At 37.8% G+C, this 15,307-nt stretch overlaps 1 protein-coding gene across 3 annotated transcripts in view; it reads left to right on the top strand.

Moving 5' to 3' along the window:
- Positions 1 to 9,419, top strand: part of slc8a1b (solute carrier family 8 member 1b) — a 181,263-nt gene extending 171,844 nt beyond the window's left edge. For all 3 annotated transcript variants that reach the window (XM_079362486.1, XM_079362485.1, XM_079362487.1), the window contains 2 exons: positions 2,375 to 2,478; positions 2,607 to 9,419. In XM_079362486.1, the coding sequence (XP_079218612.1) occupies positions 2,375 to 2,478; positions 2,607 to 2,879 (377 nt within the window). In that variant the 3' untranslated portion in view covers positions 2,880 to 9,419. The remainder of the gene's footprint in view (positions 1 to 2,374; positions 2,479 to 2,606) is intronic.
- Positions 9,420 to 15,307: the final 5,888 nt, after the last annotated feature.

The raw sequence follows: 15,307 nt of genomic DNA, 5'->3' as shown, positions 1-15,307 counted from the left end.
CTAAGCTAACAGATCTCATTCAACTTTCCTGTGTGTATTCATGACCACAAAACGATGATTCCTAAAGGTTTTTCTTTTTTTTCTAATCTTTGCTGTATCCCCACGACCAGGCAAAATTGTACACATGCAGAAAGAGTGACAGATTGCCGTGAGCACATAAATGCCCTCAAGGGAGTTCTTCAATTTTAAGAGGCGAGAGTGAACAGAGGAGAGCGGAAGGCGAGGTGGTGGAAGAGGATGAGGAGGCAGACGGAGAGAGAGCGAGAGAGAGAGACGGGTTGATTGACAGACAGGCAGACGAAAAGGGCAGATATCTCTCCAGGGATGAATACTCTCTCAGAGGGAGCTGCAGAGTGGAACCTGTTTCACACACATGCACGCACACATGCCAAGGCCTAACATTCAGGCACCCACGCACTCACCCACTCAATCAGGCGCACAAGCTCTGAAAGACCAATTGATGAACAGCACACACACACACATGCATAGGCGTCTACCAGCTGGCGGAGGCATGGCATTAGATTGGAACCGAGTGGTACTAACACACATAGACTGAGTACATGCATGAGACTTACAGGATCACACACTAAGGAAAAGGAGCAGAGAGGCATGCAAAAATAGCCTCAATACACAAACACACATACACACCGAGGCACACACTCAGCAGGCTTGTCCTTGAAGCTGAAAGGTGTATGGGGAGATTTATCTTTGCTCGACTCTTCTTTGGCCCACTGCCTCTCTTCTCCATAACCCTTGTCTGCCACGCCCATCATCCTCTTTTCCAGCATCAGTTTGCAGCCAATTTAAGAAAACCTTCTTCACTCATTCTCTCTATTTCTTCTTCACACCCCTGTTTTATTTCTCTCAATTTTAATGTTGTTTCCTGACATGGCCGACAAAAGAAAAATAGCCCGAATAACTAACAATTGGAAGATGATAAGGAAAATTAGAGAGAGAAAAGAGTGCTTACTGACCACTTGGCTGTTTGTTCAGTCATTGTGCTCTCAGCGTAGGGCCTATTGTCGAGATTTGGCAAGGTCTCAACACTTTCAGTACCGCTAGGAGGACCATGCCTGTGGAGCTGCTGTAGCTTGGCAGGCATGAAACCAGGGGAACATTTGGGGACTAAGCAGAGTCATGCTGATTAGTTGTCAGGCCAAGATTTGTTTGCCCCTGCAAACTGAGACTCAGCCTTGTAAATTATTGATCTTGAACCAAATCTGGTCTGTGCCTGGCTTCCAGCGACAGACAGTGTAACAGGATTAAAGATTTGGTTTCTAATTTAAGGTTCCCTGTTTAAATGTGGAAAATGGGATTTACACAATGTTCTGTATTCATAATTATAAGGGTTCTGCATTTATCTAGAGGTTCCTTTTTTGGTAACTTTGTTCTCGTGAAATTCACAAAGGACTGTTTTCAACTCCAGGTGTGAATTTGTTTATACCAAATAATCCGAATATTCAGCCTGTTACACTTATTTCACAATGTATAGCACATGAAGTATCATGAAAGAAATAGCACAGTTACTTTGCCAAGGCTTCATCTGTTTTTACTGGGGTTTTTTCTATTTCGTTGGCAAAAGAGTTGTAGTTCAATAACAGAAAATTTATGAAATCAAAGAGATCAAGTTTTGTCCTAATGTTGTGAAAGGGTAAGGGTCATGTTCAGAATCAGATTATTTAATCTTGTCTAAAATTGAAACTCTGGGAATAATTCCATAATCAGGATTTAGAAAAGAACCAATGTTTATCCATATTGTATTTACTGCTCCCTGAAATGATCACTCATAATTTCCTGCTTTTATTGTCACTGGTTTTCAAATGAGATAACGGCTGGTTTCATCAGATAGTCACATCTTTCCAATATCACTTCAACACACCCTCCTTGTGCGCCTGTCATCTTACTTAATACAGAGTCCCAAATAAGACCTATGGACTTGCATTATTGGAGAGATGTCAGATTAAGGGGGCTGTACACCAGTTGTGACCCAAGCAGTTTGGATTCTATGTTTTGCTCAAAGGCATCTCAACAGTAATCAGGAAGTTAACTGGCAAGCAACCAGATCCATCTTGATACTTTGGGCTCAACTGGGACTTATCCAAATCCAACACTTTTCACTTTTTAGGTAAAGAGCTATCAATATCACTGCAGCAATTTCTCCTCGGAAATATTCAATTGAAGAGCCTTTTCCTACAGAAGATCTTATAATTTTTAAAACTCTGGAAAGACAACAAAATGCTACAATAAGAGGATTCAGTGTCCACTCAAGTTTAGCCGAACTTTCAAAGCGTTGAGCGTGAAAAGCATTTAAGCAAAGTCAATATGAAGCAAGCCTACATTTAACCAATCTCTCTTTTTTTCTTTTTTTGCACAGATACGTTTGCCAGTAAGGTAGCTGCTATCCAGGATCAGTATGCTGATGCATCCATTGGTAATGTTACCGGGTCCAATGCTGTCAATGTTTTCTTGGGCATTGGGGTAAGAACTGATTTCAGGATTATGTCAAACTGGTTTCATTATTGTGTTTGTCATACTTCCATGCTATAATCTTATTGTTATAAACCTTCTGTCATAGTTTTCAGTTTTAATTTGCTGATTTTTGACAGGTGGCATGGTCCATTGCTGCCATCTACCACAACAGCAGAGGGGAAGATTTCAAGGTGGATCCGGGCACGCTGGCCTTCTCCGTCACGCTCTTCACCATCTTTGCCTTCATCTGTGTTGCCGTACTGATGTACCGAAGGCGGCCAGAGATTGGTGGAGAGCTGGGCGGGCCCAGGACTTCGAAGGTCCTGACCTTTATGCTGTTCTTCAGTCTGTGGCTCCTCTACATTCTCTTCTCCTCACTGGAAGCCTACTGCCACATCCAAGGCTTCTAAGATAACGGCAGATGATGGAGATATGGGTAGGATGGAAGGATAAAAATGGAGGGAGAAACTAAGGGGAGGTAGATAAATGGATGGATTTTGAAATGAAGGTTCAATGATCATCATTCCCTATCTTTACGCAATAGACTGAATTAGGGTAGATTGGATGGATGTACAGATGAAGGAATGCATTGAAGCATTTAAAACCAGAATGGAAGGAAGTACAGATGCATGGAGGTAGAGATAGTAGGAGCTACAAAACTCAGAAGATAGAAAAATGAAACAAATAATTAACTAAGAAATCAATTTTTTGGTCTCAATATATACATTTAAAACAATCAAGTTGTCTTAAACCCATCCCTGTTTTAAACCCAATAAAACATACTCAAATGTGTTCCAGCTGGTTCAACCATGCAACAAACAAATTAAGTTTTATCAAGACAGCAAGAGAACGGTTAAAGAGACCAACACACCACCACAACTCCTTGGAAACATAGCATCAAAAACAGCTATCTCATTAAATCCCATCCACATTGGGTAGTGCTGGTCATTCTTCATTCTACAGTTACAGGCACCAATGAGATGGAAAAAGGACAGTGAATATCTGTATCAGTATGTAAATGCATGGCCTGACTCTACTGAAAACACAATCAAAAGAAACTGGATGTATTGCAACAACTGTTTAATGACAACAAACTGTGTGCTTGTTGGTGTGTGAGTGTGTTTCTGTGCTTGTGCGTTGTTGGAAGATGGTCAAGTACTGTGAAAAAAAAAAACAGGACTGATTATGCTGTCGCTACTTGAGACAGAATATGCTTTTGTATTCCAGGTCTTTTTGATTCTTACCCTCCAGGTCTGTAGAAAAGCTGTATATGACTACGTGAGGGCAAGTTCAATGAAGCAAAAGGCTTTGAAGGTTAGAAATGTAAATACAACAAGCTGGAGCTAAATAAAAGCTCCAATATGGTTCTTCTGAATGTCTTGGTCATGCCATGCGCTCGAACTGGCCCCCTCTCTCTGTTGCTTTATACTGTAGATATAAATGATTTAAGGTCTAATTTGAATCAAGAAGGGGTTAGTGTGCTTTTACCTTTAATAGGCCATGTCCGAAAAAAGACAAAACGGCCACTCTACCGTTTATAACTGTTAGAGAAACAATAATCACCGCATTAATACTATGGTTAATCTTGCTTGTTCATTTTTGTTTCATTTTTTTGAACTGTGGAATTCCAGTACTTGATTTTCCACCAAGGGATTGCCACCTTCATGTGACAATTGTGACATTGCAATAGACTTTTGAAAAAATTAGGTACCGTCCTCTGTGAAACTTCATAGGATGTCTGTTTTATAACTTCCTCTTTCATTGTTTATCTCATATTAATGCCCAATGGTTCACTCAACAGCTCCAGACATTATCTCTGTGTGTCTTAAGCACCTGGCTGGTCAGTGGACCAATCCAAAATATTCAAGGGCTTTCTATGAAACAACCACTAATCCCTAACCGCCCAATTTATAATTCTTCACATAGATTGGTCTTCAGGGAGCTCTATAACAGGGATTGTTATTACTTCACATAAGACACCATCTGCTCAGTTGAAGTGACTTTACTGAGAGTTACACAGCTACATTAATTAAAGACATTGCCACCCAAATTGTCAAGAGACATCTTAATATTGGAGAAGGTTCAGTAAAGATTTTTTACCCTTTTTTGGAATCCGCAGTTGGTTACGAGGACTAACAAATACATTAGCCTTATTCAAAATCAAACAAACAAAGCAATGTTCTTCTGCTTCAACTCATTATAATATGTATGATTTGTTCTAACCTTGTGAGGCTCATAATGCTTTAACCCAAATTATGTGGTATTGTTTGTTCATTTAAGGTCAGGTGTTTGCTCGAGTTACACCCCTACCTTGAAATCAACCATAGACATTTCCATTCAGCAGCTAGTTTTCATATAATATTGGAGCCACCAGATAAAGATATAGTCCAGAAGTATGTGTTGCTGGTGAAGAAGTAATCTCAAGAACAGGTATAATGTATGATCGATGACCCTTGATGGGCACATCAAATCTCGATACCCAAGTTGATAAAATGTAAGAAAAACATCCCCAGAAACTGCCCCATTGGGACCTGTATCATAAAGTGAGTTGTCAGGTTCTGCTTGGATTGCATTGTTTTGAATCTAGTATAGCCAATCACAGATAATCAAGTGGCCCTGTAAGGGTGGATTTCATAGTTCATAAAATCAACATGCAACATTGCATGCAACCACACATTAAAAGGAAGGTATTTGAAAACACTCTTTGTCATTTGTCAGAGCACAAGCTGGCAAACTGCTTCCAAATGGAAGAAGATGAAGACTTTTAAATACCCATTTCTGGCTCTATTGGCTAGCTAGTAAATATATGTCAAAATGTACTTTCAGGAACATTGACACTATGAACACTATAATATTCAACTTTAGGGAGTAGTCAAATGGACCACACTAAACTGCAAGAGCAACTTGCTGACACTATCAGACATCAAGTGGTCATACAGACAAATGAAAAGGAAATGTGGCTTAAAAAACCTGTCGTGAAATTTTGTGTTAAAATGTTCAGGCCTACCATATCTCAATTATTAGAAAGGTTTACATTTTAAGACTGTTAACTATTTTACTTATTCAGCCAAATCACAGAGAATTCAATTGTCATAAAACTTACTGTATATGTCCATTCTTTTTTAAGTGGCACTATACAATATGCATCTGAATTGGCCAGAATTTTCCTGCTGATGTTGTGTTTTTAACTTGATGTATAAGTAGTATTTAATTGTCATCTGTAAAGTAAGTAGTCTGGGCTAGTTGTAATCCATTTCAAACTTGGCAAAAAATCTTGCCACAGACAGCTTTCTACTCCTGTGAGAGAGTAAAGCTATGCAGAGCAGTGGATTGGATGAGTTTGGCAAATCCCTAATAACTTGAGGACATTTTTTAGAATGGCTTGAGCTTTTATCAGTAGTTTCTCATTCTCTCATTGCTAAAACGATGCACACAAAATATGGAAACCTTTCAGATTAACTCAATGATTCATAGTTTCAGTATGTAATCCAACACCAGGTTTCAGCAATATGGTTTGGAATCCAGAAATCTGGCTACTTCGCAATTGAATAAACACTGCAGCAAACAGTGCTGTGTTTTATAGAGCGCCAAAGCCTATTAGAGAACCATTTAAAGAATAGATGATTGGTATAACCTCTAACGTTGAATCACCCTTTGAATGCTTGGTATAAAATGAGATTACTTACAACTCATATTTGCCAAACTCTACCCAAGTGTGCAGCTCTCCATTAGAGCAGATGTTCTCTTGTGAAGGCCTTGGAGTGGCAGTTTACCCCTGTTTTGCCAAAGGGAAATCTTTCTATCAAAAACGTAATATTTACAGTCAGATCTGTAAAGGGTTTTCTAACCAATGGATCTTTCTAAAAAACACCAAATATTATTCATGTTTCATTAACACTCTAGGTAGACACAAAAAATGCCTTGTCGTTGTTTAAACCTAACCAGAATCTTTCTATTTAAATTTCGTATGCATTTGTCTCTTCACTGGCATGGAGCTTAAGGTTTATACACTGTAAAAAGTTATGCTAGCTTGCGCAAAAAAAAACAAAAAACATTGAGAAAGTTGTTTGCCTCACTTTTCGAGTAATTTCAACAGGGTAAAAATATCTTTAAGATTGCTTAGTCATGTTGGATTTACTTAAAAGTGTGCCTGCTGCCTAATTTGTCAGAGTGCAGGAATGAAAAGCTTGCAGTAGTGTAGTTGTTGGATCTCATTAGTTTGCTGCACACATTTTTCCAGAAGCCAACAATTTGTATTGATAGGAGCTACTTCTTTTGTTACTCCTACTTCGTGTCACCGCCTCTTTCAGTGTATTGACTATGACTTAGAAGCTAGTCTGATGTGAAGCATATTGCAGATTAAAGACAGCAGTTCAAAACCCATATGGTGAAGACCAAGGTTGGAAGCTAAAAAAAATGTTCACATTGACGAGCAATTCTGCCCTCTTTACCTGCCGCTATTGTTAGTACCAAACCAAGTTCTTTCTCTACTAAATTTATTTCTCAAAGGATCACAATAGGACCTAAATGTAGCTTCCTACCTTGGTTTGAGCTTTTAAGGTTTGAAGGGTCAGTGGTTTGCCAGACCACCGCTGTAAATAGAAGACTAAGAGCAAGCAAGGAGTACATAAATGAGCTGTAGACTAAGGTAGATGTTTTTTATTCTTCTATACTGGGGTTTTAAAAAGTTCACAAAGTCTAAACATTGAAGGAAAAGTATTGCACTGGTTCCTGTTGCTTGTGTGAAACGGCTATACTGCATTGTTTTGTCGGAAAAACTTGCTTCAGATGTAAACAACAACAACAACAGGTTCTTTTTGGACTCTGATGTTCACAATAATAATGTTGTACGTTGAAAAAAAATGCAATGGTGTTGAATCAGTTGTGAACTTTTTGCAATGTCGCTTCTGATGTAAAGGTTGATGCTGCGTTTTTCGTTGCCTCGTTTACTTCTTAAATGACTGTCTGACAGACTGAGGAATAAGTGACTGCAACTCCAAACAGACAGGGAGAGAAACAAATGAAAGAAAGGAAGGGCAAACAACCCTGCTGGTACACGCTGAGCAACGTCATTCTGAGACGGTGGGGGGAAAGAAAAAAAAAAAACATTACCAGAGCTATTCTCCACCCTTAAAGTGACATTTAATGAGTATAATGTAAACGGATGGTGATAAGAGGAGGATGGAGGAGAAGATGAGTAGGAAGAGGATGAACATTAAAGATAAAAAAAAAAGATGAAGTTACAGCCATACCTTGATTTCTGGGTCAGTGAGATTGAAATGGACTTCTCCTGCCCAGCATGTGTATTGTTATGGTGTCTTTCTGTCCCTCTGTGTCTCTTCCCCCTCTTTCTGTCTTTCTTTTTTCTGCTGCTAAAGCAACCAAAACAGGCAGCAATCCTTTTGTTTTGTCTTTTCTTCTCTCCTTTTCCCCCTAAAATTCCCTTTTCAACCCTTTGTCTCCCTTTGCCACGTTTTCCATATTTTGGAATGTCAATGTGCTACTTGTTGACACTGTGCATGAATGATAACATGTCTGTATATAGTATTAGAGAATCGTATCCCATTCCCCTGGTGTTGACAAAATAATGGTTAGAATGTTGTACAGATTCAGGTTTTCTGTTCATCTTTTATTCTGTTCAGTTACGTTTTTTTTTTTTTTTTAAACGTTTGTAGAGCTTAAAAACAGTGCGTTTTAATTTAAATGAAGAAAAAAGTCATCCTTTGTTTTGAAATAACTTGCACATTACTGATAAATTAATTAAGTTTTATGTTAAAAAGGCAATATCTGCTGTTATTGAATGAAGGATGAGATCTTAAAGAAGTTATGTATCTTAAATCAATAATCTATATGGAAGTTGCATGGGTTATTTGTACAAAAAAAAGACACTGCTTGCTACTTCTAATACTGTGGCTGTATTCTCTGGCAGAGGGCGAGGAATACTGTATGTACATCTAAAGGTTATTTTGTCATTAAAGAAATAATAATAATTATAATGATAATATAGTGTATATACTGTACAGTGTGATAAGTGAGGTGGACTGTATAGCCATCACGCTAACCATAGAGTTAATGCTACTTATTTATTTAAAGGTAACAAATACGCTCACTACACTCAAGAATGACATATATTGCCTTTTTGGAGAAGTTGTAGTTTGCTTCAAGCTGGTTTCTCTCTATCTTCTCTCTCTCTCTCTCTCTCCTCTTCCTCTCTGTCTCTCTGCTTTGCTCTCTTTCTCCTCACTCCTAACCTGGCTACCCTCTTCGATCCCCCTTTTTTTTTTTTGGTCAGCTTCTTTCCCATCCTCGTCTCCTCTTCTTCGTGGAGCGTTTCCAGTGGGCTTTTGTCAGTCTTTATAAAACTGCTTTTGAGGCAGACAGTGTCACTTTCTCTGTTCATCTGTCTGGCTGCACATCCATTGACTCACCATCCCTGCTTGTGTTTCCTTACATGTAAATCCTCCATGGTTAAATACAGCTTATCTGTTTATGTCCCCATCTGTCTGAGTCTCAAACAGAATCACCTGTCTCCATCTGTCTGATTTGAAACTCTATGCCATATTTTTCTTCTAACTTTGTTTTAGCCTCAGCACTTTCATTTCTTTCTTTCTTTCTCTCTTTCTTTCTTTCTTTCTATTCACTTTCGGGCGTAGTCGGAGATTCATGTTTTTCAACTTGATTTGGTGTGCTTTTTTTTTCTAATGGAATAATAACCGCAACAGTTATAATGTTGGTAATTATGAACGTTTATATTGTTTGCCACTGTCCTCCATGTGGTTGTGTGTTTGTGTTAATTTTTAATGTTCTTTTTTTTAATTAATAATTGTTGTTGAACACAAACTGATAGGAGGAAAGTTGTTGTATGTGTGTTGCCACTAACTGTGACTGCTCTCCATGGTACTTCTGATAAAACCAATAAAATAAAGTTTGGGATACCCTGTTTCAGAGACTCTGCGAGTCCACTGCCTTTCTGTGCGAGTGTGTATGTGTGTGTTGGCCTGCGTGTCTCTGTTTGTGTGTACGTGTGTGTTTGTGTGTGTAAGAAAAAAAAGAGATTTATTGTTAAAGGGTAATTATGATGCAGATTTCTATCTCATTTTTCATTGAAGTAGAAATGAAAGCATGTGTGAGAGCGTTAGTGTGTCTACTCCCTCTATTATCAACCATCCCGTACAAACAAATGCTTAGACGCTCGATGAAAAAACATCTGGCGTCTCATTAACTTTCAGCTTTTCATTCTGTGCTTTGATGCATCATTAAGAAATAACAAAAGGCCAGGGTTTTTGGGGGGTTTTTTTTGCATTTCACACCATTAAATTGTGTAATCAATTTTTAATTTATACTAAAAGAAGAGCTTCTTTTTATCCAAAGGGGTGACAAACTAGAGAAAATGTGAACAAATTGACTTTAACTAAGTCTGCTCTCTAAGTAAATTGAGCAGAGTAAAATTTAGTTTTTTATTTTTCTACAAATACACAGCCTTAGCTCTGGGCAGCAACCTTTCTTTCTCTTCTTATTTACACCTTTTCAGCTAATTTTTCTATTAATCAGAGTCAAAACAGTTACGTGAGGATTTACAATCAAAACATTTTATGTTGCTGTTGGCTGCTCATTTGTGGAACAAGTGTGTGTGTGTGTGGGTGGATGATTGTGTAATTAAGTCAATAAATCTGAAGCTATAGTACCAGTGCAAGATGCTCATTTTAGTAGTTACAACTTGCAAATTATTAAGTGGTCCTTGACGTGCAGAGCTGTGTATTTTTCTTTTTGGCTCATAAATGTAAGTCTAGTTTTTACTCACATCAACGACACTTTGGTTCATCAACTCAGGCGGCAGATACCTCGCTTGCTGAATCTTACTAAGCTGCCTGGATTTAAGGGTTCAGGGCTCTGCTAATGTTCAGTTTGGCTCATTTTATTTTTATTTTTTTATTTTTATTTATTTATTTGAACAGGGGCAGCGTACAATATACATTAACCTTAGAAAGGAGAGATGCATTGTACCAGGTTGTAGCACTTGTGCTAATTTCCACCTGCAGTCCCTGGGCAGGCTGTTGTTAACCTACAGAGTATGTACACTACAAAGGATTACATTGCATTTAAAACTATCACATACACACTAAAAACATAATGGATAAAAAGAGGTACTAACTTTCACATACAAACTAATTACATTACATTGTGGGAGCAGGCTTGTTTTAAAAGAAGCCATTTTTTGGCCTGGTGTGAAAAGGTGTTAAAATGTACACATGTGGTCAGCTCTGTTGGCAACTTATTCCACTCTCTGATGGCCACACTGGAGAAAGCTGAGCTGCCGAATGCTGTTTTACACTGAGGAATCCTACACTGGCCTCGAACCGTCGACCGAGTGGTTCGAGATGTGATTTCTGAGCTGAGTGAGATAAACCTTTTTAACGGAGGAGCTACCATACCATTAACTATCTTGAACAGCAGGCAAATATTTGAGTATATGATTATATTTTCAAAACTTAACAAACTATATTTTTTAAGGATATGACAGTGGTGATATAGCCGCGATTTCTTGTCATGGACCTTAAGAGAGCTTTTGTATAATGATTCCAGGGGCCTTAGTGCTGTTTTACATGCCTGTGACCAACTCGTAATACAGTAGCGAAAGTGCGGCATAATCATCGCATTTAAATATAAATTAGAGGCATCTAGAGTGAGAGAGTTCCTAATATATCTAAAATTTGCCATGTTAAATTTCAATGTATTGGCTAACTTTTTAACATGTTTTTTGAAATTTAAGTTTGGGTCAAGAATGACTCCTAAATATTTAATTTGATCTACATTTAAAATTTCCTGACCTTCAATTATGACTTTTGGTTCAGTTTCACATCGTGAACGACGGTTTGTGAAGAACATAGAAACTGTTTTGTCAACATTCAAAGTTAAGTTAGAGTTTTTCAACCAAATGGAAATGTTTTTCATTTCTTCGGTTAACTTTTGGGCAACATCCTTCACAGTTTTACCATGAATATACACCACTGTGTCATCAGCGTACATTATCATTTTAGCATTAATACACACAGTTGGAAAATCATTAATATAAAGAGAAAACAGCAACGGCCCTAATATAGAGCCCTGCGGCACACCCATAGAGCCTGCTTGTAGGGGTGAAAATACATTGTTTACTGATACACACTGCTGCCTTGCACAGAGAAAAGACTGAAACCAATGTATTGTACTTGTGCTAATAGAGAAATGTCTTAACTTATTTATCAGTAATTCATGGTTTACTGTATCAAAGGCCTTACGCAAGTCAAGAAAGACCGCCCCTACAACTCCTCCACCATCCAGACTGGATTTGATGTCCTCTATTAAATAGCAGCAAGCAGTCTCCGTTGAGTATTGTTTTCTGAAACCAAACTGGAGAGGGTGTAATGCAGCATTGTCATCAAGATGTTCCACAAGCTGCGCTGCAACTACTTTTTCAAAGACTTTGGAGATAGTGGGAAGGATGCTTATAGGTCGATAGTTAGAGACCCGGAGCTTGTCTCCTGACTTGTGTATGGGCTTTACTATAGCAGTTTTCAAAGCTGTGGGGAAGATACTCTCATTTATAGACTGATTTATGACTTTAGTTAATACTGGAGTTAAAATTTCTTTGTGCTCTTTTAAAAAAACTGTATCAATAGCAAAAATATCTTTAGATTTACTATTATTTAAGTGTGATATGTCTTTTAAAACTACGCCTTCATCTACATTAGATAATTTAAAAAATGACTCTTCACAATTAAAGTTTCTTACACAATTTGGTTTCGGGAACTTATCTGCCAGATCCCGCACAGAATTTAAAAAATAATCATTGCTGTTCTATCATGAGTTACTGGGACAATGTCATAGAAAACATTATAATTGCACCTTTACTGCCAATAATATCGCAGAAAACTAACAAAAATGACTGAAAAATATACAAAGGCATTAAGAAAGAAAATGATTTATAATCAAATAATACTTGATGACTTCTTTATGTTTTATTATTCCACTTATTCAACTTTGAATTATTTCCATAGTCGTGAAATACCTTCAATTTCACTCTTCTGGAGATCAACAGCCTCCATATATGGGTGACCTAACCACTAGCCACTAGTGGTTACTTTATATTTAATAATCTTACACATGTGGTAATGTATGTGTAAGACATGATTGATTTAAGTCGTATTTATTTATAAAGCCTGACATTCAAGTTTTCATTTAATAATGATATGGTAAATGGTCATGAGCTTGTGTGGTGCTTTTACAGTCTTCTGACTACTCAATTTTAAACCGCAGGTCACACCTCCCCTTCACACCCATTCACCCACTGATGGCACAGGCTGCTGTGTAAAATGACCATCAGAGGTAACCAATCCCATTCATACACCACACACGAAGCATCAGGAGCAACTTGAAGTTAAATGTCTTGCCCAAGGACACGTCAGATCAAACCCCCAGCCTTCTGGTTGAGAGACGATAACCCTACTCACTGAACCACAGCCAAAGATTGAGATGTCCTGAGTTTTTTCAGGGAAACCTACTCAGACATAAAACAACAGCAGCCGCTCATTTCAAGCTATTGTACAGCACTAAAGACTTGAGCATAAAATCACATGTTCTTACATTTAATTTAAAATACATTTACATTATATTTGTACATGTCTCCATTTTAGAGATGAATAACGGATTATCTTTTTTAGTATTTGCTGTGGCAGATGAATGAAGCTGCATGCCTCGATTGGAAACACCTGTTTCATCTTTTACAATTAGAGGTCCCGTCACAGCTTTTTTAGGCTTTTTGCTGATACAAATGCACATTGTATCAGTTGTGTCATTTGTTGCTAGGATGGTCAATGTGTTGTCATAATCTGATAAAGTCTGATAAAGGCTTACATTTAGAAAAAAAAAAAAGCTCTAAAACATGCTGTTAAACTTCAGTCAACTGGACAGTGACCTTCCAGGATTACCTTGAAAAAGGAAAATAAACGGAAGTAAAAGAAAAGGAAAGAAGAAATGATTTCACTTGTGGTTAACCTTCCCTGTAAATTTCAGTGCCAAGGTAGAATCCGGCTTTGAAAATACAACCTGCAAAGCTTTTAAAGAACTCGTAAATGGTGTGAGTATGAATCAAAAGTTGCAGAGTGGGTCAGAGAGCCTTTACAGTTATATAACATCTGACAGATGGAGGAGTTTGTGCTTCTCCTCCCCCTGCCATACTGCCCCTGTGGTAGATGGTGTCTGTTCTCTGCGTGCAGAATAATGGATGTTTTCCATTTTCATTAAAACCTTCTTCCTGTAAAGTAAACATTTTCATTCTATTATAATATAGTTTTGTATACACGTGTGAAATGTTGCTTTAAGGGATGTTTACTGCTTGCAGAATATGTATAAATCACTGAAAGACAATTTCTTTCGAAGTTTGTTTTATGCTCTTCTATCTTGTATACTCTTTTTTTGCCCTTTTTATTCTGTGGCTTTGCCTGATAGGTATACGCCTTGAGTGCCTCTGCGTGCAGGTTTGCATGTTGTGGGATATGTCATTTATGATGCGAATGTTTTTTGCATGGTTGCACCTGAACATGGCTAAATGCCCGAAAGTCTGTGTTGGCCGTTAAATTGTAGAAAACCCGTTAGTGAAAGAGAACAAGACAATTTTAACCACATCGGGATCATTAAAATCTGTGCAGATTCTCAAATAAAACTCCTTCAATATATGTACAGCTGCGCATGCAAGTGCGTTTGTTCAATAAAATGTCAAGCGCTGAGGATCTGAGGGCAAAAAATATATATATATTTATTTTCTTGTCTGTATCTATTTATAGCATATTAGGACAATGTCATTACACTCACGTAATCAACATAATAGGAGTGTTATCTTAGTCCTTATGACAGAGGAATGATCAATGATACATTCATAGAAATCACAAGGAACCCTATAATTTCCTTTGAGAAAGTATTGTTAAAATATGAATGCTTTTGTTCCAATTTTTTCCACATTAGAACCACTGAGTCTTTGGATGAATACAAAGTACAAGTGGCTACTTTGTTCAGGTTCCCCCCTGCAGAGATTTACGTCGTTAGCATTCTTCTTGATGTTCGGTGATCAATATCCTTACTTAAGTTTGAGCACAGTTCTACCCAAACTCATGAATCTATGCAAACAAACTGACAAACTAACTGAAAACCATTGTGTGTGTGTGTGTGTGTGTGTGTGTGTGTGTGTGTGTGTGTGTGTGTGTGTGTGTGTGTGTGTGTGTGTGTGTGAGCAGGACCTTTAAGCAACACTGGGATACAGTGGCAATACTGTCTTCTATCCAAGATTTAAATAACAAGATTTACATCAATTTCCTTTTCTGTTTAGCCAAGAGGCGTTCCAGGATTTGTTTGAGCACAACGACTGACAACAAAATTCATTTTATAGCAAATGTACTTCGGTGCATGTCTGATTGTCTATAGATAATCTACACGGGTCCTTTTAGGGGAAAAAAGAAAACATACATTAACTCTATAGGACTAAAATAACAAGATGATGCACACTGACTCTTTATGTTTCAGTATGTCAATATAAAGTTGCAGTGTCAAGATCGATTTTGTCCGTGTACACCCCTTGTATACTTATTTATTCTTTGTGCTTTATTTCTGTCTCTGACTCAGACATTATTCAGCTTCTTTTAGAGGTCGAGGATGACAGCTTGGACAGCACTGGAATAACAATAACTTGCCAGACTTGTGCACTGCACAGACTGCTTAATAGGATTATTCTTTCAAACAAGCAGGAAGGACTGTCTCCAAATGTAATGGCAAGATGCTAATGGCCAAAACGTTTTACCCATTAGTT

This window comes from Symphodus melops (assembly GCF_947650265.1).
Source record: "Symphodus melops genome assembly, chromosome: 15".
In the NCBI taxonomy this organism is placed as follows: Eukaryota; Metazoa; Chordata; class Actinopteri; order Labriformes; family Labridae; genus Symphodus; species Symphodus melops.
Note: the sequence above shows the minus strand (reverse complement) of the source record. Positions and strands in the feature narration are given on the sequence as shown.